This window comes from Dreissena polymorpha, chromosome 12 (genome assembly GCF_020536995.1).
Source record: "Dreissena polymorpha isolate Duluth1 chromosome 12, UMN_Dpol_1.0, whole genome shotgun sequence".
Taxonomy (NCBI): Eukaryota; Metazoa; Mollusca; class Bivalvia; order Myida; family Dreissenidae; genus Dreissena; species Dreissena polymorpha.
In genome coordinates, this window is record NC_068366.1 from 27,031,892 (window position 1) to 27,058,834 (window position 26,943).

General features: G+C 36.0%; 1 protein-coding gene across 2 annotated transcripts in view; it reads left to right on the forward strand.

The window, feature by feature from the left end:
* Positions 1-26,943, forward strand: part of LOC127854060 (cytochrome b-245 heavy chain-like) — a 34,775-nt gene continuing 7,832 nt past the window's right edge. Inside the window, exons 1-12 of one of the 2 annotated variants that reach the window (XM_052388999.1) lie at positions 1-51; positions 701-783; positions 1,554-1,649; positions 3,843-3,953; positions 6,188-6,275; positions 14,294-14,439; positions 15,197-15,297; positions 15,992-16,072; positions 17,607-17,736; positions 19,691-19,783; positions 20,155-20,289; positions 24,487-24,605. In XM_052388999.1, coding sequence (XP_052244959.1) covers positions 742-783; positions 1,554-1,649; positions 3,843-3,953; positions 6,188-6,275; positions 14,294-14,439; positions 15,197-15,297; positions 15,992-16,072; positions 17,607-17,736; positions 19,691-19,783; positions 20,155-20,289; positions 24,487-24,605 — 1,142 coding nt within the window. In that variant the 5' untranslated portion in view covers positions 1-51; positions 701-741. Of the gene's footprint in view, positions 52-570; positions 784-1,553; positions 1,650-3,842; positions 3,954-6,187; positions 6,276-14,293; positions 14,440-15,196; positions 15,298-15,991; positions 16,073-17,606; positions 17,737-19,690; positions 19,784-20,154; positions 20,290-24,486; positions 24,606-26,943 lie in introns of those variants that run through there. The other variant, XM_052389000.1, reaches the window with a different exon arrangement.

The window sequence follows — 26,943 nt, forward strand, 5'->3', positions numbered from 1 at the left end:
ATTTTTAACAAGGCGATGTTAGAGAACAAATGCTATAAACAGTTGAAATAAGTGAAGAAAACTACTTATTTAATAAATATCTCTAAGTAAAAATATATAAAATAATGTCAAACTGTTTCATATGCGGAATTGTATTGTAAATGCTGTAAGCTAGTGTATCTTTTTACGGACATCGTATGTTCGGACATAAGCCATCCGGATGTTAGCATAAAAAACAACGCGGAAATAGATTATTGACAAGTCGATGTTAGAGAACAAATTCTATAAACAGTTTAAATAAGTGAAGAAAACTACTTATCTAATTAATATCTCTAAGTAAAAATATAAAAAAATAATATCAAACTGTTTCATATGCGGCATTGTAAGCTAGTGTATCTTTTTACTGTTGAGATTTAATCTGAATGCGAGGTATTTCATCTAGGGTACATGCAAGTAGTACCTGAGCCAACATTGACCAATCGAGCCTGAGTAGCATGTCTATTCGTAGTATCGGCACTCTTAATGAAAACATTCGAATGTTTGGAAGTGAACAATTTTAAATACAAAAACAAGCATGTGTTTTATGTCGATATATTGTTACATGTGTATTCTTGGACATAACAACGAAAACTGCATTTTTAATGCATTCATAATGACACAGGTTTAAAACATAAAAAATGAAAATTTTGATTATTGTAAAGATTTTATTGACTTCTTAAAGCTGCATATTGGAGTGATGGTAATGTAAGAGAGACAGACACCATGGCCAGACACTTAAATGACCTGCCAAGGTGGATATTCATTGTGAGTTCACATTTCATGGCTATGAAAGCCTTAATGTTAGATCTTCAAAATAAGAGGACTTGTTTGCTGACACTGTTTTTTTGTTCACCATTTTGGGGTGGGGCCAGGTCCCTTTGGATTGGGAAGGGAACATTTGCGGCGATTTGACTAAAATTAGAAATTTAGTGTTGTTGTTGTTGTGCTATACAAATGTATACAATGAATACAAATGTTTTCAGTATTAAATTTACTAAGTTTGAACATATATGGATGGGAGTTGAACAAATATTGAGATCTAAAAAAAAAGGGAAACCTTTCATTGGGAATTTGTAGCTCCCGTTTCAGAACAGTATAAACTTTCTTACATTGGGAATGGGGCCGATTACCGGACCTTATTTTGAATTAATAAAAAAAACACTGTGACATGATATAGACATATAGAAATAGTGGCTTGGAGACATGTTTCCTGATGTTTTTTTTCTTCTATAATTAAAAATACAGCTTTAATACATGTTGACTTTACTTAGAAATTTAACCATAAAACATGTGGGTTGAAGTTTCAGCTTATGGGATCTAAGTGGAAAATACTTGCTGATTTAGTCCCTACAAACATGAGCAACAAAATACTAGAATATACATGAAAAAAATGCACATCCATTCTCTTTTTTCTGATTGTTCTATGATAATTTATGATGTTTTTACAGGGACCTATACAAACAAATTTTTGTTTGTATAGGTCCCTGGTTTTTATGACTTCTTTCTACAAATACTGGTATTTTATGTTGTTTTAGGCTGTATGGATACTTGGAAACGTAGCCATGTTCATCTATACTTACTTCAAGTATGCTAATAGTAAGGAGTTCTTCTACTTGAAAAAGATTTTGGGGGTAAGTATTTGTTGAGTGAATTAGTGCACATAAATTAAAAAAAGTTTCAGAGATCCCGGATTCGAGAATGGTTAGCCTTCTCGAGATTTCCACTATCAACAAAAAGCACTGTTATTCAAAGATACTTTAAAGTATCTCAATTAGTAAGAGGATTTTCATACAGTCAAGCTAACACAAATAGGCTTAAATTTAAAAAAATTGCATGTGCTTCGAAGTTCCATTTGATAGTAAACACTGCATCTTCTGTTCTTGTTAACTGGCACATTTCATGTACATTTTATTGCTAGCACATCTATTTTTTGAAAAAAAAAATATGAGCTATTGTCATCACCTTGGCGTCGGCGTCCGGTTAAGTTTTGCGTTTAGGTCCACTTTTCTCATAAAGTATCAATGCTATTGCATTCAAACTTGGTTACACTTACTTACTATCATGAGGGGACTGGGCAGGCAATGTTAGATAACTCTGGCTTGCATTTTGACAGAATTATGTGCCCTTTTTATACTTAGAAAATTGAAAATTTTGGTTAAGTTTTGTGTTTAGGTCCATTTTATTCCTTTAGTATCAAAGCTATTGCTTTTATACTTGCAACACATTCTAACTATCATACGGGGACTGTGCAGGCAAAGTTATGTAACTCTGACTGGCATTATGAGTGGTGAAAGGTCAAGGTCCTCCTTTGAGGTCAAATGTCAAATATATGGCGTCTGTCCGTCCGAAAACTTTAACATTGGCCATAACTTTTTTAATATTGAAGATAGCAACTTGATATTTGGCATGCATGTGTATCTCATGAAGCTGCACATTTTGAGTGGTGAAAGTTCAAGGTCAAGGTTATCCTTCAAGGTAAAAAAAAATTAAAAATTCAAAGCGTCATTCTCATGAAGCTGCACATTTTGAGTGGTGGAAGTTCAAGGTCAAGGTCATCCTTCAAGGCCAAGGTCATCCTTCAAGGTCAAATGTAATTTTTTTTTATTTCAAAACGGCATTCTCATGAAGCTGCACATTTTGAGTGGTGGAAGTTCAAGGTCAAGGTCATTCTTCAAGGCCAAGGTCATCCTTCAAGGTCAAAAGTAAATAAATAATAATTTAAAAGCGGCATCATCATGAAGCTGCACATTTTGAGTGGTGGAAGTTCAAGGTCAAGGTCATCCTTCAAGGTAAAAGGTAAAAAAAAATATATAAAAATTCAAATCGGCGTTCTCATCTAGCTGCACATTTTGAGTGGTGGAAGTTCAAGGTCAAGGTCATCCGTCAAGGTCAAGGTCATCCTTCAAGGTCAAAGGTAGAAAAAAAAATCAATACGGCGTTCTCATGAAGCTGCACATTTTGAGTGGTGGAAGTTCAAGGTCAAGGTCATCCTTCAAGGTCAAGGTCATCCTTCAAGGTCAAAGGTCAAAATAAAATAAAACTATGTGCCAGGTTTTATGACCTTAATCCGGGTGTAAAACTCCATAATAGAAGGGTCCCTGATAAGGGTAAACAAGGCAGAAATCTAGTAAAATAGCGCTTTAAAATATACTGTCTGAAAAATTGGAGTCATTAATTATGGACAAAAACCCAAATGTCCGTAAATATAGAGTCACAAAATATAATTATTTTGGCCTAAAAAGGGTTGTCCGAAAACTTAGAGTGATTACAGTTTATGGTTGAAGTGGAATTATCACAAAATGCGATAGGGATATCATTAGCTCAGCTATTAAATCAAGAAGTGCTCAAGGAAATCCATTGTGATCACCCTATGCGTGGCTTCCATCATGTAGTGTTCTGTGTGCATCATCATCATTTAGCTGGTTGCCATGATTAAAACACATCTTTTAACAGAATGTTTGTATAGACAATATCTAGGCTGAGTGTTGTAAATCTGAGTCCAATGTGTCCAAAAACTATGTAACCAGGTTAAATTTTAAAAACTTTGTAACCACTCTAGAGACCACATTAAAGTAAGTAGATGAAATTTGGGCTGAATGTTGATCATGACAGTAAATAAGCCAAGTTTGAATCTGGTTCTAATGGGGCCACAAACTAGATCACAAGGCCAGTCGTTAACAAATGGTGTCAGTGAACCAGGTGAGGGCTTAAGGACCATCTTGTTTAATTTAATAAAATCCTGCAAGCCAAGTTATCTGAAAAAACAACGCCTGATATGTTTAACGATATTGTGCCTTGCCTGAGTTGTGTATCTTTGTGTGCAGGACTCACTGCCATGGGCCCGGGCAAGTGCTGCCTGCCTAAACCTCAACTGTATGATGGTGCTGTTCCCTGTGTGTAGGAACCTCATGTCCTTTCTCAGGGGATCATTGAAGGTAAGGACCTCATATCTTTTCTCAAAGGATCATTGAAGGTAGGAACCTCATATCTTTTCTCAGGGGATCATTGAAGGTAGGAACCTCATATCTTTTATCAGGGGATCATTGAAGGTAAGGACCTCATATCTTTTCTCAGGGGATCATTGAAGGTAGGAACCTCATATCTTTTCTCAGGGGATCATTGAAGGTAAGGACCTCATATCTTTTCTCATGGGATCATTGAAGGTAAGGACCACAAATCTTTTCTCAGGGGATCATTGAAGGTAAGGACCACATATCTTTTCTCAGGGGATCATTGAAGGTAAGGACCACATATCTTTTTTCAGGAAATCATTGAAGGTAAGGACCACATATCTTTTCTCAGGGGATCATTGAAGGTAAGGACCTCATATCCTTTCTCAGGGGATCATTGAAGGTAAGGACCACATATCTTTTCTCAGGGGATCATTGAAGGTAAGGACCACATATCTTTTCTCAGGGGATAATTGAAGGTAAGGACCACATATCTTTTCTCAGGGGATCTTAAAAGGTAGGAACCTCATGTCTTTTCTCAGGGGATCTTAAAAGGTAGGAATCTTATATCTTTTCTCAGGGGATCATTGAAGGTAGGAACCTCATAACTTTTCTCAGGGGATTCATTGAAGGTACGAACCTCATATCTTTTCTCAAGGGATCATTAAAGGTAGGAACCTCATATCTTTTCTCAGGGGATCATTAAAGGTAGGAACCTCATATCTTTTCTCATGGGATTATTAAAGGAAGGAACCTCTGTTACCTCATATCCTTTCTCAGGGGATCATTATAGGTAGGAACCTCATATTTTTTCTCAGGGGATCATTGAAGGTAAAGACCTCATATCTTTTCTCAGAGGATCATTAAAAGCAGGAACCTAATATCTTTTCTCGGGGGATCATTAAAGGTAGGAACCTCATATCTTTTCTCAGGGGATCATTAAAGGTAGGAACCTCATATCCTTTCTCAGGGGATCATTGAAGGTAAGGACCTCATATCTTTTCTCAGGGGATCATTTAAGGTTAGGACCTCATATATTTTCTTAGGGGATCATTAAAGGTAGGAACCTCTTATCTTTTCTCAGCAGATCATTGAAGGTAAGGACCTCATATTTTTTCTCAGGGGATCATTAAAGGTAGGAACCTCATATCTTATCTCAGTGGATCATTAAAGGTAGGAACCTCATATCTTTTCACAGGGGATCATTCAAGATAGATCCTCATATCCTTTCTCAGGAAATTATTGAAGGTAAGGACCTCATATCTTTTCTCAGGGGATCATATAAGGTAGGAACCTCATATCTTATCTCAGGGGATCATTAAAGTTAGGAACCTCATATCCTTCCTCAAGGGAGCGCTTTGTTATGATTCTATTCCAACAATTACAGAACCTGAAAATTAACCTGTGTCCAATTGTATCGATCAATTAATATTAATAATAATATAATGGTGTTCCAAGTGCGCAATAACTTCATTCCAGTAATCAAGGTATCACTTTCATAGCTCTATAAATGAACTATCTTAGAACTAATTATCCCCCGCCGTCGGTGGAGGGAAAATGTTTTGGCGTTGTCCGTCTTTCTGTCCGTCCATCTTTCCGTCCGTCCGAAGCCATATCTTGGAAGTGCTTTGGGAGATTTCATTGAAACTTGGTATGAGTATATATATGGATAAGAGGATGATGCACGCCAAATGGCATTGTACACCATCTGTTAATAACGGAGTTATGGCCCTTTGTATCTTGAAAAAATGCTTTTTTGAGTGTCAAATATAACACTTTTGTGTCCAGAAGCATAGTGGCGGGGGATATCAATTCAACGAATTTGCTTGTTATTATTGAATTTGACACAAAAACAAATTATGGCAGTTCTGATTTACAACGCTCTTTTAATAATCTTGAAAATGTTGTTATACATGTATTTTGTTTTGACAAAATAGAAGTTTATTATGAAAAAAGGTAACATGAAGCACTTAATTTCCACTCAGGTTGAACTTCTTGAAAGGGGTGCTTGATTAAGCCGCTTTCTCACTCATTTTTTGTGCACAATATAGGCCTCAAATATCACTTGTTAAAAACTACGCAATAAATTGCACAATGTTTCTAACTTGATAATTAAAGTAAATATATGTGATGATCGTCTCATACTTTTTAAAAATATTGTTAGAATTCATTTTATGTGGAAGATTTAGGAACCAGTATTATATTGATTCTGTTTGTAGCATTGCTGCACTAAAACAGTTCGGAGGCAGTTGGATAAGCATATAACATTTCACAAGTACATCGCCTACATGATCTGTCTTCACACGGGTAGGTCATTATTGACAACATTTAACCCATTTATGCCTAGTGGACTCTCCCATCCTTCTAAATTGGATCAATTTATTTCAAAAATTAGGGATTTCTAGTATATTTATTTCTATATTTAGAATATTACTTACTGAAATTCCTTTAAGCAAACAGCGCAGACCCTGATGAGACGCCGCATCATGCGGCGTCTCATCTGGGTCTTCGCTGTTTGAAAAGTCCTTTTTTCAGGACTCTAGGCATAAATGGGTTAATTTCAAACCAAGGTGAATGATTCCAATTTACAGGTATAGGCCAATATGTTAGCTAAATTGTTTCGTAATAACATTACTACATGTATCAGGAAATAGGTTATTCTGAAAGTGTATAATCAGTGGCTAAGGTAGACCAATTGTTTGCTTGCTCTTAAAACACGTGCATTTTTTTCACAGTCTTTTCTTAATTAAAACTACACATGACATTTACTTTGACTATGAATCATGCAGATAGATGTAAGGTACAAACATATAGTTCTAGAACATTCTGTACAATTAAAGCACGAAAAGCTATTTTCAGGCCTTGAATAGTAAAACCTAAATGAAGTGGGTTTAATGTTGGTCTTCATTGCCAAGGCATGTACACCTTCATGTCTGTTGCTTAAAGTGTCAGACTGAAGAATTGTGTCAATTGTGGTAAATTAGAGCTGCTAAAAGAGTCTCTGTATTGAATTGTATCATTCATAGTTTAGAAGTTTACCTGCTGTCATCATGACAAAGACTTCAATAATCTCCCTATAGCTGAACAATTGCTTGTACTTTACTTGCCTTGGAGCAATATCTACTTTGTATGATGTCATGAGATGACAATGCCTAGATAATCTTTTGCATTTGATTATTGAGTCCGGTTTCTGCTGTAGATAACCATTGTCGCAAATGGCAACAAATTAGCAAAAAATGGCAACAGTTTTTCCAACTTGAAGATTTTTCAAAAGATATATTTGTATGCTCCCCGAAAATTTTCGGGTAGCATATAGTTGCCAGTTTGTCCTTCCTTATTTCCTACAGTCACACTTTTGTAACAGTTTCTCATAGCACCTTCAATACTTTACTGATCTCTTTCATATTTTGCATGTAGGTACCTTGCATGGACCTCTACCTTTTGATGAGGTTTGAGGTCACTGGGGTCAAGGTCAAGGTCACGGAGGCTAATAATAGATTTTTCTGTCACACTTTTGTTACAGTTTCTTATACCACCTTCAATACTTTACCGATCTCTTTCATATTTGGCATGTAGGTACCTTGCATGGACCTCTACCTTTTGATGAGATTTGAGGTCACTGCGGTCAAGGTTACTGAGGCTTATAATATATTTTTCCGTCATGCTTTTGTTATTGTTTCTCATACCACCTTCAATACTTTACCAATCTCTTTCATATTTGGCATGTAGGTACCTTGCATGGACTTCTACTTTTTGATGAGGTTTGAGGTCACTGGGGTCAAGGTCACTGAGGCTAATAATATATTTTTCCTTCATGCTTTTGTTACAGTTTCTCATAGCAACTTCAATACTTTACTGATCTCTTTCATATTTTGCATGTAGGTACCTTGCATGGACTTCTACCTTTTGATGAGGTTTGAGGTCACTGGGGTCAAGGTCACCAAGGCTAATAAAAGATTTTTTTAGGTGGTTATTAACACATAGATTGACAAAGCGCATCATCTGGGAGCATCCATCAGTTTCACTGATATTCTTGTTTTTTTTCTGTTGCACTTTTAATTAAACTGGAAAGGCATTTTTATTGAGAATCCAATTCATGGCAGTCTATTACAGAATTGTATATTATCATATTAATTAAACCATACCGGTAGTTACAGACAAAAGCAGGTGTGAAATACAATCAATTGGAATTTTGCCTAACAATATTGATTTTTAATCTTCACTAGCCAATTTTATAAATATGAATAACTTAAGCCAATCCAAAAGACAATCTTTACTTGGATTCAAATAACCAAGTCAAATACCTTGGCTTAATCTTATCCAAAACATTACCAACATGTGCACCTGTTCGGATATCTATTTGTTTATACAATCGCTAGCCAAATAAGATATCCTAAAATTGCCGATAACCAAAAGTTATGCGCTGGCTGCAAATTTTTTCAAAAGCTCCTTCTGCTTAGACTTTCTATTAATAATTAAGCTGTCAAAGCAAAACAACATGTTAATGGCATGAGTTTCATTAACAAAGCATTTGATCATTTCAGTTTAAGTACAAATGTATTTAACATGAACAGTTAGGATTTCATTTTTAGCCATTAAGACTTGTGTAGATGGAAAGAATTTCAACAGACTGCATGCATGGTAGCAAGAATGTTGCTGTGGAACTAGAACAAACATTCTCAGAAATTCTCAGTAAACTTTTGGTCGTGCTTGTGGTCTCAAACATTCTTTGCAAAGTTTTGGTTTCTGGCATTTAATGTACTTGATAAACTCAGTGGGCATTGGTAGGGTCATGTGTCTTTATAAATTAAAGGACCCCTTTTAAATTTTCCACACATGTTCACAAAGCCTACCAAAACACCATAAAAGAAGTCCACAATGTTTTAACCTCTTCAGAAAATCTTCAGATATTGCATATATGTGTAGATTAATTTAATGTCATTTAACAAACCCAAAGTTGTCTTAAGTACTTAACAAAGACAGTTTTCTATTGAATTGCGTTTGACACACATAACAAAAATTGTGTATACATGGTTGCCACATCAATTTAGAGGTTAATTCCAAGCGTATTGGAGAAGTATATTTTTATTCCGCGCCAATACAGAGGGATATAGAGTTGGCTTTGTCCGTCAGTAAGTTCTTCAGTCTGTCTGTCTCAAACTTTTCAGGGTTATATCTAAGAAACTATATAAAATATCGTCATGAAACTTCATGGATGTATAGATATCAATGGAGATAAGTGCATTGCTAAAGAACCGTAACCCTGACCTTTTTCAAGTAGGTGTTATTATCCCTCGCCATAGGCAGAGGGTTATTGTTTTGGCGTTGTCCGTCCTTCCGGCACTTATGTGTCCGGGGCCATATCTTGGAAGTGCTTTGGCGGATTTCATTGAAACTTGGTATGAGGATATATATGGATAAGAGGATGATGCTCGGCAAATGGCATTGTACACCATATGTTAATAATGGAGTTATGGCCCTTGGTATCATGAAAAAATACTTTTGTGTATGTCCGAAGCCATATCTTGGAAGTGCTTTGGCGGATTTAATTGAAACTAGGTATGAGTATATATATGGATAAGAGGATGATGGACTCCAAATGGCAAAAACGGAAAGTGTCGTCCCTGATTAGCCTGTGCGGACTGCACAGGCTTATTTGGGATGACACTTTACGCACATGCATTAAGCCCAATTTTCTCAGAACAAGACACATTGTTATTAATGAAGAGAAGAGCCACGCACAAGAATCATAACCCTACACTTTTTTAAAAAGAGTTATTTTCATTTGTTGTTTTTGTATTATGTAAATGATCAGGGCTATATCTCAGATATGATACAATATTTGAATATAAAACTTCATGGGTGTATTTATATTAATGAGGAGCATTGGCTTTGCACAAGAACCATAACACTACATTTTCTTAAATAAGAGTAATTGCTCTTTGTTGTTTTTGAATGATGTAACTTTTCAGGGCCATACAATAACATACAAGATGTCGTCATTAAAGTTCATGGGTGAATGGATATCTATGAGGAGAATGGATATGCATATATGTATATAAGATCTTGCACGAGTGGTCGTTTTGTATTGAATTTTGAGCTCACCTGTCACGAAGTGACATGGTGAGCTTATGTGACCGTGTGATGTCCGTTGTGTGTGCGTGTGTGCGTGCATCCGTCAAGAATTTGTTAGTGTAGACCGTAGAGGTCACAGTTTTCATCCGATCTTTATGAAATTTGGTCAGAATGTTTATCGTGATGAAATCTGGGTTGGGATTGTTTTTGGGTCATCTGGGGTCAAAAACTAGGTCACTAGGTCAAAAACTAGGTCACATAATAGGTCAAATAATAGAAAAACATTGTGTAGACAATAGAGGTGGCAGTTTTCATCCAATCTTTATGAAATTTGGTCAGAATGTTTATCTTGATGAAATCTGGGTTGGGATTGTATTTGGGTCATCTTGGGTCAAAAACTAGGTTACTATGTCAAATAATAGAAAAACCTTGTGTAGACAATAGAGGTCACAGTTCTCATCTAATCTTCATGAAATTTGGTCAAAATGTTTGTCTTGATGAAATCTGGGTTGGGATTGTATTTGGGTCACCTGGGGTCAAAAACTAGGTCAATAGGTCAAATATTAGAAAAACCTTGTGTAGACAAAAGAGGTCACAGTTTTCATCCAATCTTGATGAAATTTGGTCAGAATGTTTATCTTGATGAAAACTGGGTTGGGATTGTATTTGGTTAGTCAGGTGAGCTATTCAGGGCCATCATGGCCCTCTTGTTAAACAAGTCATCTAAATAAAGATAAAAACAAGGCTTGCCGAGTTTTTATCTTTATTTAGATGATGAGTTAAATCAATTCAATACAAAACAACCACGAATCTAAGATGCTATTTATAACATGACCAACATATTTTTTTTATTTTATGCTCTTTTCACCGTTAATTATTTAAAGAGTTTAACTGAAGAAATTCGCTGGAATGATGTCATTTCGTCAAAAAAAAGACGTCTTTTCACATTTATATAACTAGTGTAATAACACCCATGTAATAAGCCCATAAACACTCACAATCAACGAATATTTCGAAAAATAAGGATAACACATAAATAATTAATGTTCCTTATAGCAATAGCAGAAATTTCAATGCTAGATGTGGTCTGGTAACATTGATTTAACAAGATACAAAATGCTCTTGTTTTGTTTTTTGGGTGGGACGATATATTCAGACATGTTTATGTACCATGTTAGTGTTTGTGTGTCATATGAAAAGACATCATTGAAGGAAATTAAAATGGAATATATTGTTCCACAAAAAATAAAAACAAGCATTTTGTATCTTGTTAAATCTATGTTACCATACCACAACTTACTAGTGTTGAAATTTTGGTTATTGCTCTATGGAACACTGATTTTTTATGGGTTAACTTTATTTTATGAAATATTTTGTGAAATATTTCCTTGATATAAGTATTAATGTTACTTTAAATCTATTTCAACCCCTTTAGTTATCCGCACGCTTTTTGGAGAAAAAGTGGGGATATTGTTATCTCTGTCTTCTGTCCGTCCGTCGGTCCTGGCCACTTGCTCCACCTACACTATTAGCAGTTTAGCACTAGAACCTTGAAACTTGCACACATGGTAGCTATGAGCATATGTGCGATGGTGACAGCGACGGAATTTTGATCTGACCCTGGATCAAAATTTATGGGGGTTGGAGTGGGGCCAGGTCAGAGATTTTCCTGCGACCGCGATTGGAAAAAGGCTCATAACTACTGTGTCCCTTCAGATATTGCTTTCATATTTGGTATGCATATGTATCTAGACAGCACCTATCCATGCGCATAATTTTTTTTAAACCCTGTGACCTTGACCTTGGGGTCAGTTTTCAAGATTTGAAATCTGCAACCGCGATTCGAAAAAGGCTCATTACTACTGTGTCCCTTCAGATATTGCTTTCATATTTGGTATGCATGTGTATCTGGACAACACCTTTCCATGCACATACAATTTTTGACCCCTGTGACCTTGATCTTGAACTTGGGGTCAGTTTTCAGGTTTTGAAATCTGTGACTGCTATTTGAAAAAGGCTAATAACTACTGTGTCCCTTCAGATATTGCTTTCATATTTGGTTTGCATGTGTATCTGGACAACACCTTTCCATGTGCATACATTTGTTTACCCCTGTGACATTTACCTTGAACTTGAGGTTAGCGTTCAGGTTTTGAAATCTGCAACTGCAATTTGAAAAAGGCTCATACCTGCTGTGTCCCTTCAGATATTGCTTTCATATTTGGTACACATGTGTATCTGGACAACACCTTTCCATGCACATAAAATGTTTGACCCTTGTGACCTTGACCTTGAACTTAGGGTCTGCGTTTAGATTTTGAAATCTATAATGTGTTTATTTCTGCGGTCTGTCTGACCATCCTGGCCACTATCTCCTCGTACACTATTAGCATAAGAACCTTGAAACTTACACACATGATAGCTATGAGCATAGTTCACTATTTGGAATTTTGATCTGACTCCTGGGTTAAAAGTTATGGGAGCTGGGGTGGGGTAGGGGCAGAGATTTTCGCTCATTTTTTTAGGGGATTTTACATTTACTTCAAATTGATACTGAACATCTCTTATGACAATACGGTCAATCTCATCTATGCATGGCCCCATTACCAACCCTGGGGAGCCCCTGGGTCAAACATGCTGCGTGGGAATACGCTTCGGCCTCTGCTGTGCCATTTCTAGTTTTCTTTTGTAATTGCATTTTTATACGCCAAGGCCTAGGAAGCCTACTTGTAGATAAGTCACTGTATAAAATAACATTATGCTTGTTTATGAAAGATGAGTACTCAAGCTAAGTAGTGTCTGGTCTGCCATTGCAGCCGTCCTCATATGTAGTTGCCCATGTGTTCAATGTAGTATCTAGTCTTCCATTGCAGCTGTCCCCATAGGTGCCCATGTGTTCAATGTAGTATCTAGTCTTCCATTGCAGCCGTCCACATATGTGCCCAAATGTTCGATGTAATCTCTAGTGTTTTATTGCAGCTATCCTCATAAGTGCCCATGTGTTCAATGTAGTCTTCCATTGCAGCTGTCCTCATAAGTGCCCATGTGTTTGATGTAGTCTCTAGTCTTCTATTGCAGCTGTCCTCATAAGTGCCCATGTGTTCAATGTAGTATCTAGTCTTTGATTGAAGGTGTCCTCATAAGTGCCTATGTGTTCAATATAGTATCTAGTCTTCAATTTAAGTTGTCCTCATAAGTGCCCATATGTTCAATGTAGTCTTTAGTCTTCCATTGCAGCTGTCAACAAAGGTGCACATGTGTTTAATGTAGTCTCTAGTCCTCCTTTGTAGCTGTCCACATAAGTGCCCATGGGATCAATGTTATCTCTGTTCTTCTATTGCACCTGTCATCATAGATGCCCATGTGTTCAATGAAGTCTTTGATTGCAGCTGTCCTCATACGTGCCCATGTGTTCAATGTAGTTTCTAGTCTTCTATTGCAACTGTCCTCATAAGTGCCCATGTGTTCAAGGTAGTATATTGTCTTCGATTGAAGGTGTCATCATAAGTGCCCATGTGTTCGATGTAGTATCTAGTCTTTGATTTAATGTGTCTTCATAAGTGCTCATGTGTTCAATGTATTCTCTGGTCTTCGATTGAAGTTGTCCTCATAGGTGCCCATGTGTTCAATGTAGTCTCTAGTCCTCCATTGCAGCTGTCCTCATAAATGCCCATGTGTTCAATGCTGTCTTTCATTGCAGCTGTCTACATAGGTGCCCATGTGTTCAATGTAGTCTCTAGTCTTCCATTGCAGCTGTCCTCATAATTGCCCATGTGTTCTATGTAGTCTTTCATTGCAGCTGTCATCATAAGTGCCCATGTGTTCAATTTATTCTTCCATTGCAGCTGTCATCATAAGTGTACATGTGCTCAATGTAGTCTTCTATTGCAGCTGTCTACATAGGTGCCCATGTGTTCAATGTAGTCTTCCATTGCAGCTGTCATCATAAGTGCCCATGTGTTCAATGTAGTCTTCTATTGAAGCAGTCATCATAGGTGCCTATGTGTTCGATGTAGTCTTCTATTGCAGCTGTCATCATAGGTGCCCATGTGTTCAATGTAATATTTCATTGCAGCTGTCCACATAGGTGCCCATGTGCTCTTGTCGTTCATTGCAGTTGTCCACATTGTTGCTGTGTGTTCTAGTCTTTCATTGCAGCTGTCCACATAGATGCCTATGTGGTCAATGTAGTCTTTCATTGCAGCTGTCCACATTGTTGCCTATCTGTTCAATTTGGTCTTTTATTGCAGCTATCCACATAGGTGCCCATGTGTTCAATGTGGAGCGCATGTTTGTAGCCCACAATGTGTCGAATGGTCTGCTGTCTGCCCTCAGTAACCTGGATGACATGAACGCAGGCCAGACAGCAGTCAACCCTGTCAGGGACGCCTCACAGGTCTGAACACATGCAGCTTTTTTAGTCTGTATAGTTGATGGTTAAATTCATATATGATCTGGATTTAAGGAGTGAGCATCAGTGTACATTCTGAATTCTGGGTTGAGTTTCTGGTCAACTAGTGATACACATGTACTTTGCTTTTTGGGTCACCTTTTGTCCATCCTGCGTATACAATTCGGTCCAAAATGACACCTTTAAAACTTCTGTGCAGAGATTTATTTAACTTTGCAGGAATATTTCTTGGATTATATCTTTTTAAATTGTTCACACTGTTCTGTCCACTGCATATGTAGGTAAAAAATGAAAACTTAAAATCTTCTGAAACCACATGGACCAGATGTGTAATTTTACATTGTAGTCTTCAACAATGTGTATTAAAATAATGACCCTTTGTAAAAACAGACATCGCCATGGGGTCACATATTAATTTATACAGCAAAAGAACTATACATTTTCTTTTCTAAAACAATATTTAAAATGCTACTGTAAGTATCATTGAAAACCATGAATATTCACCACAAGAATATTGCAAGTACTTCGTCTAAATGATTTTGAACAGGAGGTAAGAACATGAACATATCCACTCTTTCAGGTATTTACACATTAAACACAGTTGCAATAAATTAAATGTTTTGTGTGATTAACATTGTAGTAATTGCAATTGAGATGGATTGAATGCATACAAGTCCAAAGTGCAAGTGTCATGGCTTTATATACCAGTATATAGTTAAGTGTATGATTGTTTTGCATGTAGGATCCTACCCTGTTTGGTGTGAAGACTCTTGCAGGGATTAGTGGACTTGTGGCTACGATTGCTCTTATTCTGATCCTCAGCTCTTCCACTGAAATTATAAGGTGAGTATAAACTGCCTCCTGTTGGTGAAAATGTGTTTGTTTTAAATCAGCTAAGTTGTACGTCAGCATAAGTCTTTTGTCCCTATCAACATTTTGCTTTAAATGGACTCTTCTTTGAAACCAATTGGTGATATTCTACCAAAAATTACAGCAAAGTTTTTTTGGACGTTACTTTGCCAGTTTCTCTCAATTTAAATAAATGTATATAAAATGACCGTTGCCATAACAACCAAAAGCTTGAGAAACTATCCAACTTTGAAAATCTTGTGAGAAAATGATTACAAGATTTTTAAAAATTATATTTTACAGTATCTTCTTATGATCGTTTATCGGATACATCTTTAGTCTTAATTATTTTGTTTGGTAAAAGTCCATTATGAAATTATTTTGATTTGTTAAAAAACATGTACAGGAGGGTGTCAAGTCATTTTCCACATATTTCTATGCATGAAAATGAAAATCTTTGGCATTAAAATAAAATGAAGCATTTAATCTCAAATAGTGTAAAACAGAAAGCCAACACACGGTTACTAGATCCTACAGGATTTAAACGAATCAACAACTGATTTATGTTAAGATCTGCTAATAGCCAAACATGAGTCACATACATCTTATTTCATCTGTATGTTGAAAGGTTTGATCAATGTTATTTTATTTGAACACACTAATCATTATGCATACTGTTTATTTCCAGGAGGTCATATTTCGAAGTATTCTGGTTTACCCACCACTTGTTTGTAATCTTCTTCATAGGAATTATTATCCATGGCATAGGGTAAGTGTTGTTGGTACAGTGGTTGTTGGTTTAGGGGAAGTGTTGTTGGTTTAGGGAAAGTGTTGTTGGTTTAGGGTTAGTGTTGTTGGTATAGGTAATTTGTTGTTGGTTAAGGGTAAGTGTTGTAGGTTTAGGGTTAGTGTTATTGATTTAGAGTAAGTGTTGTTGGTTTAGGGTAGTGTTGTTGGTTAGGGTAAGTGTTGTTGGTATAGGGTAAGTGTTGTTGGTTAATGGTATGTGTTTTGGGTTTAGGGTATGTGTTGTTGGTTTAGGGTAAGTGTTGTTGGTTTAGGGTATATGTTGTTTGTTAAGGGTATGTGTTGTTGGTTTAAGGTAAGTGTTGTTGGTTTGGGGTATGTGTTGTTGGTTAAGGGAAAGTGTTTTTGGTTTAGGGTAAGTGTTGTTGGTTTAGGGTAGTGTTGTTTGTTATGGGTATATGCTGTTGGCTTAGGGTATGTTTTGTTGGTTTAGGGTAAGTGTTGTTGGTTTAGGGTAAGTGTTGTTGGTTAAGGGTAAATGTTGTTGGTATGGGTAATGTGTTGTTGGTTTAGGGTAAGTGCTGTTGGTTTAGGGTAAGTGTTGTTGGTTAAGGGTAAGTGTTGTTGGTTTAGGATAAATGTTGTTGGTTTAGGGTAGTGTTGTTTGTTTAGGGTATGTGTTGTTGGTCAAGGGTAGTGTTGTTGGTTTAGGGTAGTTTTTTTGGTTTAGGGTATGTGTTGTTGGTCAACGGTAGTGTTGTTAGTTTAGGTTATGTGTTGTTGGTCAAGGGTAGTGTTGTTAGTTTAGGGTATGTGTTGTTGGTTAAGGGTAAGTGTTGTTAGTTTAGGGTAAGTGTTGTTGGTTTTGGGTAAGTGTTGTTGGTTAAGGGTATGTGTTTTTGGTTTAAGGTAGTGTTGTTGGTTAAGGGTAATTGTTGTTGGTTCAGGGTATGTGTTGTTGGTTAAGGGTAAGTCTTGTTAGTTTAGGGAATGTGTTGTTGGTTTAGGGTAAGTGTTGTTTGTTAAGGGTATGTGTTTTTGGTTTAAGGTAGTGTTGTTTGTTAAGGGTATGTGTTGTTGGTTTAGGGTATGTTTTGTTGGTTTATGGTAGTGTTGTTGTTTAAGGGTATATGTTGTAGGTATAGGTAATGTGTTGTTGGTTTAGTGTAAGTGTTGTTGATTTAGTGTAATTGTTGTATGTACACGGTATGTGTTGGTTTAGGGTATGTGTTGTTGTTTTAAGGTAAGTGTTGTTGATTTAGGGTAATTGTTTTATGTACGGAATATGTGTTGGTTTAAGGTACGTGTTGTTGGTTTAAGGTAAGTGTTGTTGATTTATAGTTAGTGTTTTTTGTCAATGGTAACTGTTGTTTGTCATGTATAGTCAGTGTTGTTTGAATAGAGTCAGTGTTGTTAGTAAGGTATTGTTCTCTTACTTTGATAATATTAAAGGAAAATATTTAAGGAAAATAAGCTGTTTATGTAAATGCAAAGTAATAATTAGTTTCCATGCTGGATTCTGCATGTTCAGATCTCCTGTCTATGTGTGTTTGTAGAAGGCTGGTACGCAGACAGACAAATGTGGCAGACCATGACCCAGAGTACTGTGTCAGCCGCTATGATCTGTGGGGCTCCACCCAGGAGATACGCTGTCCCCTACCCCAGTTTGCTGGTAGCCCACCAGCTGTAAGTCAAGACAGGCATGTTGACATACTGTGTACTGGGAATTATTGACTTCTGATGAAATCATTCTTTGTATCTGATGTGAGCATACTCATGTTTTAATATATTTGATAATTTGAGAACCAATTGTTTATTTAGTAATCAGAGGTTACAAAAGGTGTGCCACAGACCTGTATTGGCACACTTTGACCTGATGGCTCCAGCGGAAAACCAGCCAGTTTCTCCTTTGATGTGCAATAGGAGCCCATGGCACATCATATCTGTGTTGTAACCTTTTAAATACATACACTTAACACAAAAATATATGATTCAATAAAAAATCTATATAACAATGTAGTCATTTAGCAAAATTTATTTTATGCTTTCCTTTTGTTTATAGAGAAATACCAGTGAATTAAAACTGATAATTCAGTGTTTCAAACAGTGAACATTCACAGTGAATATTATTGATAATGTTCACTTTTATACTGTGAAATGACATCGAATTCATGACGTTATTAAGTCATTATTTCAGAAAAAACGCACAAAAATAATCATTTTTAAGCATGAAATGAATAGAAAATTTGTAAGATTTGGTAAAATATTGATTTTCATTTACTTGTGATCATAAAAAAAAATTCTATGATTACTCTTGAATTTAAATCGTTATTCCACCAACTCCATCAAATATCCTCTATTTATCATACACCAAAATGATTTATCTTGTGTAACATTGTCTTTACTTTTTAATTGATAAAAAATCATATCTGATAAAGAAATATTTTATGAGGTGTGTTCTTTTATTTCCTATTACGATCCTTGTGTTACATTTCTCAATGATATGTTCATGTTGACAATTTAAGAGTCATTATAACAAAGGAAGCAGACATAAAAATGTCAAATCAACTTGCTCTCAGAGATGTAAGCCAACAAGTAATCTTTATATTTGACTTCTAGCCTAAGGTAAGTCCTGTGCTCAGTATAAAACTGTCAGATAATGTTGCCACAAACATTGCCATAAATCACTGGCATCATCTCTTTTTGGAGATGCATTAATACATGAGCTGATGATACTTCCAGGGTGTAGTTATGGACCTGAAAATAGAATTAAAACAATGGAAAAAGTAAGGTCTGAGAAGGTTTGATGGAGTTTTAACATTTTTTGTCTGCGTATAAAAATCAGACAATATAGTGCAATTCAGCACTAAATTACATACAATAACAAGTCATTTGCAAACATGAGGACCTTTTTAAAATGTGGAATGTTGGAATTTAAAAAGGATAACGATGATTTTGCCTGTGTGAAAAGCATATTTCCACCCAATTAAATCACTGATTACATTAAATGGTTTCAAAATATACAAGTTGCTGCAGTAACAATGCATTCTATTTTTCCATATAACATTAATTGGTAACACCTCCTGTTCTTAGCGCCACTTCCTTGGCATAGTCGTCATCACTTATGGAAAAAATGCAAACATATCTAGTAGATCGACCAGAAGCCAATGTGTTTGAAAGAACAATTTGATGTCATAAATGATTTTATTGTGAGGAAATGTGCTCAATAAAGAGGCACAATCTTCTATTTGTGACTTATGTTGAAGAACATCTTCAACCTACCACCATCTAGATTTCTCTCCTATTTATGAAAAAACTTCTGGTCTTTTGTGCCTGCTTGGAGGTATGATTAACTTGTTTATTAACAAATCTCCAAAAAGAGGTGATGCCAAGGATAAGCAGCCATGAATAAATGATGACGAGGAAGACATTGATCACCTGCCAAATATACCTATCTAAATAAAATATATCAGTACCCCTTTTATGTATATCCAGCCTTTCGAATTCATATCATATAAGATGCAGAAAAATATGTTGCTATTTATAGTAAGGTATCAAAGAAACATATCAATATGCAGTCACACTATGTTCTTGATGAAGTTCTAACTACAGACTAGTGTAAATGAGTGTTCTGTTTCAGACCTGGCAGTGGGTGGTGGGTCCCTTGGCTCTCTACCTCCTAGAAAGACTGGTACGCTTCATACGGTCTCGACAGCAGGTTGTCATCACCAAGGTAACTGCAGTCTAACTATTATCATAGAGAGCACTCCTTCTTGAATGCTGTAAAAGTGAATTTCTAAAGATTTTTGTCAGAGACTTTAAGGCATCGTTCTTGTTAATTCATGACACAGACCTTATAGGAGCACTGATTGTTTAATAGTGTTTGTTTTTCTTTGAATATAACATTATCACAAAGTCTGGCATGATTGTTCAGCTTTATAGTTTATTAAGGGCTGACAATTTTGTCAAAATGTTGCGCAACATAAAATAAGGTTATTTTAATAACATAATTGGAGTTCTTAAGAAGGAGCTTATTTACAAGGAGAATCTTTTCTACATAAATGTGGCAGATTGTGTCAGCTGTAGATATGTCTTGAACTGCAGGTGGTGAAGCACCCATCCAACGTGTTTGAGCTGCAGATGAAGAAGAAGGGGTTCACCATGGCCCCCGGACAGTACATCTTCCTACACTGCCCCAAACTGTCCTACCTGGAGTGGCATCCTTTCACCCTCACATCGGTGGGTTACATAGCATACATTCACCCTCAACTTTGTTGGTAACAAAGCACACATTCACATCTCATTTTAATGATTGTATAGCATACATTCACCTTCAACTCGTAGGGGCACATTTCACCCCAGTGGTTATACAAAACACATTGACCTTCAAAAAATTGGGTTATTTAACATTTATTTACTATCAACTCTGTGTGTTGCATAGCAAACATTCTCAACATTGCTGATATACTATACACATTAACCATAACCAAAACAGTTCTTATTTACCCTTACATAAAATACATCCATCACAAGCAAGGTGGGTGCACATCACACATTCACCCTCACTTCAAATGATTCTCAATCTTTACATTCATCCTCAGTTCAATGAACCACTTATTATGAACTCACTCGCACCCTCAAGCCTAACAAGTTCCAATACCCTCACTCTTGACTACCAATTACCATCAATGTTAGTGAATCATATTACATTTACCAATTATACTTAAATTTGTAAAATAATTATTTGTTTAATGTTGCAATATATTTTGTAATTATCACCTATGCTAGATTTGTACCTTGTGGATCAGTTATAATTAAAAAAAAAAAGTTGTTTATGTAACGATTGTACATGTTTTTAACCAGGTTTTCCAAAGGAAAAAAATGGTTATTAGATTGGTGATTTCGGCTGGCGGGCGGGCTGGTGGGCTGGCGGGCGGAACAAGCTTTTCCGGGCCATAACTTTGTCGTTCATTGTCAGATTTTAAAATCATTTGGCACATTTGTTCACCATCATTAGACGGTGTGTTTACGTCGATATCTCCAAGGTCAAGGTCACAATTTGAGTTTGAAGGTCAAAAATGGCCATAAATGAGCTTGTCCGGGCCATTACTTTGTGATTTAAGGAAGTTCAAGGTCAAGGTCATCCTTTAAGGTCAAAGGTAAAAATAAAATAAAATTCAAACAGCGTTCTCATGAAGCTGCACATTTTGAGTGGTGGAAGTTCAAGGTCAAGGTCAACCTTCAAGGTCAAAGGTAAAAAATAAAATAAAAGGAAATAAAAAATTTCAAAGCGGCGTTCTCATGAAGCTGCACATTTTGAGTGGTGGAAGTTCAAGGTCAAGGTCATCCTTCAAGGTCAAAAAATAATAATATTTTTTTACTTATTTCAAAGTGGCGCAATAGGGGGCATTGTGTTTCTGACGAACACATCTCTTGTTTTTTTTTCGAATTGAAATCAAGGTTAATTTTACACATTTTGAATTGTCTCCCATTATCAGACTTTTTTCAACTTAAAACCTGGTTTTGTGACAATTTTGTCCCTTGTTGTTTGGTTTGTCCGGCTCTGATGAAGGACTCTTTCTTGCATATTCTACATTTAAACTTATGTGGTCCATGAATGGGGCATGGTATCTCAGTCCTTTGCTAATTTGAAATTCTTATTACATATACTGCAATGGAAGATGCACTTATAATTGCCTTCTAGCCTACCTCATCTGAAAAGACTGTAAAAGAATGGTTAAACAAAAAGTTCATATCAGAATAAGGGTGACTTATCATAACAAAATATAATTAAATGTTACTGAAAAGGGCTATTTATCATTCTATTATCTTGTACATCAGCCACCCACAACCCATCCTCTTGAAAATAGGTGTATTGATTCAGTTGGTCGACATCATTTTTTGTACAGGATAATTATAATTTTACAGTAGGTAATAGGATTGAGAAAATATTGCACCACACAACATGCTATGAAACTATAATATTAAAGTACACATAAACTTTATAAAACATGGGTAGGTTTTTCGTGTCAAGCTCTTAAACATAGGAAAGAGCTGTTATTGATTTTTAAGACAGGTCCCAAAATGTGCTTTAAAGGAAGTCAGTTCCAAAAAAGGTGGGTTTTTTTATGCCCCGGGATTGAAAAATCAGGGGTATATTGTTTTTGGCCTGTCTGTCATTGTATGTGTCTGTGTGTGTGTGTCCCAAAACTTTAACCAAAACTTTAACCTTCATCATAACTTTTGCAATATTGAACAAAGCAACTTGATATTTTGCATGCATGTGTATCTCATGCAGCATAACCTTTCCACTCAAGGTCAAGGTCATCCTTCAAGGTCAAATTTCAAATATATGGCTTCATTTATTTAGTAACATTGTCTTTTCTCTAACGCATCTAACTTTAACCAAAACTTTAACCTTCTTCATGACTTTTCCAATATTGAACATGATATTTGGCATGCATGTGTATCTCATGGAGCTGCACATTTTGAGTGGTGCAAGGCCAAGGTCATCATCCTTCAAGGTCAAAGGTCAAATATATGTGTCCCAAAACTTTAACCAAAACTTTAACCTTCTTCATAACTTTTCCAATATTGTACGCAGCAACTTGATATTTTGCATGCATGTGTATCTCATGGAGCTGCACATTTTGAGTGGTGAAAGGTCAAGGTCAAAGTCATCCTTAAGGTCAAAGGTCAATAAAACAAATCAAAACTTTAACCAATACTTTAAACTTCTTAATAACTTTTGCAATATTGTATGCAGCAACTTGATATTTGGCATGCATGTGTTTCTCATGCAACTGCACATTTTGAGTGGTGAAAGGTCAAGGTCATCCTTCAAGGTCAAAGGTCAAATATATGGCTTCATTAATTTAGTAACATTGTCTTTTCTCTGACACATCTAACTTTAACCAAAACTTTAACCTTCTTCATAACTTTTCCAGTCAAGGTCAAGGTCATCCTTTAAGGTCAAATTTCAAATATATTGCTTCATTTATTTAGTAACATTGTCTTTTCTCTGATGCATCTACCTTGCCTAGGTCAAAGGTCAAGGTTATATGTGACCTTTAAATTCAAAATATAAAATGAAAATTCTGTTAACTAGGCTCCTTCATGTGCATGCATCTGAATGACATCTACAATCCACTCCAGTTTGTATGCCCCCGGATCGAAAGATCGGGGGTATATTGTTTTTGGCCTGTCTGTCATTGTATGTGTCAGTGTGTGTGTCCCAAAACTTTAACCAAAACTTTAACCTTCGGAATAACTTTTGCAATATTGAACGTAGCAACTTGATATTTGGCATGCATGTGTTTCTCATGGAGCTGCACATTTTGAGTGATGAAAGGTCAAGGTCATCCTTCATAGTCAAATGTAAAAAAAATAATTAAAACTTTAACCAAAACTTTAACTTTTGCAATATTGAACGTAGCAACTTGATATTTGGCATGCATGTGTATCTCATGGAGCTGCACATTTTGAGTGGTGTAAGGTCAAGATCATCCTTCAAGGTCAAAGGTAAAAAAAAATCAAAGCAGCGCATTAGGGGACAAACACACCTCTTGTTTTTAATAAATTAGTAAGCAGATATGAAACGGTATTGGGAAAATTAAATAATGGTGATTTAAGTGATATTTTTCTGTACTGGTGCGTCAATATTGTTTATTATACGAGAAAATGATTTGCATACATCTAAGTAGATAAGAGATTTGTTTTCCTGCAATAAGTTGTATCCCAACGTCTAGGATCTTTAAACAATAAAACAAGGGAAACACAAATACTGTAGAGCCGAAATAAATATAAATATAAAATGGCTGACAGGGTAAAAATTTCTGCTTCTCCTTCACAAAAAAACACAAAAATGACGCCATCTTGGAAGTTAGTTCCAATTTACCTCACTTAAACCCAGTAAGCTTCAGGTTACGCATCCCCCCCCCCCCCCCCCCCCCCCCCCCCCCTGAAAGATAGTACAAATGGATATTATTTCAGTTAACATAAAGTTATGCAATTAGTTAAAACATCTCACCACTGATTCACTCATGCATACCACAGTCATACTGACTATCTCTCATCCATCATAATTAGTAATAAGCTAATAGGATAATGGGTGAATAGAATATATCTTGAATGCTAATCTAGATTTCAAAATGAAATTTCATGGGTGTATAGACATTATTTAGGAAAAGTTCAATGCAAAAGAAACATAATCCTACACTTTCTGAAATGAGTTATTTCCCTTTGTTGCTTTTATATGATTTAACTTTTCAGGGTTTTATCTAAGGGTTCTAAACACATTGGTAAAGAAAAGATATTTTTTTGTGGATAATAATTCAACGAAATTGCTTGTTTTTTAATCTGCAATATATGTACTGATACCAATATATGTACTGTGGACTGCCCAGCCTCTCTAAGGGGATTGTTTTGACCCTCCAGGCCCCTGAGGATGATTATTTCTCTGTACACGTGCGGCGGGTCGGTAACTGGACCAACGCTCTTGCCAAGGAGTGTCACGTAGATGAAATTGAGTTCAAAGAGGCATGGAAGCTGCCAAGGTAACATTGCTCAGGCCTTGATACTCTTTAACAATTCTATCTGCTATTTGGAATTGAAAACAGAACGTTTTTTTTAGGGTGTAATCATTCAATTGATAGGTTTTTAGCTCACCTGAGCACAACGCGCTCATGGTGAGCTTTTGTGATCGCCTTTTGTCCGTCGTCCGTTGTACGTTGTCCATTGTGCGACGTCAACATTTGCCTTGTTCACTATCTAGAGGCCACATTTTTTGTCCAATCTTCACGAAATTTGGTCAGAAGATTGGTTTCAATGATATCTTGGATGAGTTTGAAAATGGTTACGTTTGCTTGAAAAACATGGCTGCCAAGGGGCGGGGCATTTTTCCTTATATGGCTAAAGCAAAATCTTGTTAACACTCTAGAGGCCACATTTATTGTCCGATCCTCATGAAACTTGCTCAGAAGATTCATCCCAATGATATCTTGGACCAGTTGGAAAATGATGTCGGTTAGTTGAAAAACATGGCCGCCAGGGGGCAGGGCATTTTTCCTTATATGGCTATAGTAAAACCTTGTTAACACTCTAGAGGCCACATTTATTTTCCAATCTTCATGAAACTTGCTCAGATGATTTGTCCCAATGATATCTTGGATGAGTTCAAAAATGGTAACCTTGGCTTGAAAAACATGGCTGCCAAGAGGTGGGGCATTTTTCCTTTTATGGCTATAGTAAAATCTTGTTAACTTTCTAGTTTGCTCAATCTTCATGAAATTTGCAGTATTTATCTCCCTTGTTTAATCTGGTTCAGTAATCTATTTTTATGTCCCCCACTATAGTAGTGGGGACATATTGTTTTTGCCCTGTCTGTTGGTCTGTCTGTTTCTCTGTCTGTCTGTCTGTTTGCGCCAACTTTAACATTTTGCAATAACTTTTGCAATATTGAAGATAGCAACTTGATATTTGGCATGCATATGTATCTCATGGAGCTGCACATTTTGAGTGGTGAAAGGTCAAGGTCATCCTTCAAGGTCAAAGGTCAAATATATGGGTCAAAATCGCTAATTTAATGTACACTTTTGCAGTATTTCAATATTCAAGATAGCAACTTGATATTTGGCATGCATGAGTATCTCATGGAGCTGCACATTTTGAGTGGTGAAAGGTCAAGGTCAAGGTCATCCTTCAAGGTCAGAGGTCAAATGTATGTGGCCAAAATCGCTTATTTTATGAATACTTTTGCAATATTGAAGATAGCAACTTGATATTTGGCATGCATGTGTATCTCATGGAGCTGCACATTTTGAGTGGTGAAAGGTCAAGGTCAAGGTCATCCTTCAAGGTCAGAGGTCAAATATATGTGGCCCAAATCGCTTATTTTATGAATACTTTTGCAATATGGAAAATAGCAACTTGATATTTGGCATGCATGTGTATCTCATGGAGCTGCACATTTTGAGTGGTGAAAGGTCAAGGTCATCCTTCAAGGTCAAGTATATGCGTCAAAATTGCACATGTAATGTCACTTCTGCAATATTGAAGCTAGCAATTTTATATTTGAAATGCATGTGTATCTCAAGGAGCTGCACATTTTGAGTGGTGAAGGGTCAAGGTCAAGGTCATCCTACGAGGTCAACATCATATACGGGGACATTGTGTTTCTCAAACACATCTTGTTAGTTCTGCTCTGGAATTTGGGAAGATATTGATCATTGATAAATGCACTGCTCTGAGGGAAAATTGACTACTCTGCCATTGATCTCTTCTGAACTGTATAAAATAAGCTGTTTTTAAACACCTCTTGATGCTTTCTTGAAAAGTTTACAGCTCTTGAAAATGGTTGGAATTTCGAAATAATTAAACTCTAAATTATTTTTAACACTAGCATCAAGACATTTTGGCATTATTTTCTAAATTATTCTTATTATTTAGATTATTTCTTTTTGGCATTTTCTAAATTAGAAAGACTCTATTCTATTTCAATAACTTAAGTAATTTTTTCTTATTTTTACATTTGATCCTTTAAAGTTTCCTTATCTTCATAAATATTGTTCTTTAGATTAAATTAGACCTATTTTGTAAACTAGATTTTTGAAGCACTTTCTAGACTAACAGTAACTTTTTTTTGACAGATTTTGAACTTCTTTTTACATTGATTAAGGTGTTTGCTGTATGTTGTCATTTTTGTAACGATACTTAGATTCTTTAGACTTGGCTTGTACCTGTTCTTAATTTTCTGTCATTGTTCTTCATTTTCCGAGTTCTTGGAATAAAAATTAGTTATTTTTGTTAAAGCTGCCTTGGTTTTCACTTAAAAATAAATTCTTTGAGTGTATTTAGGCGTCCCTGACTGAACGCCTTTAGTTAATTGAATTACAA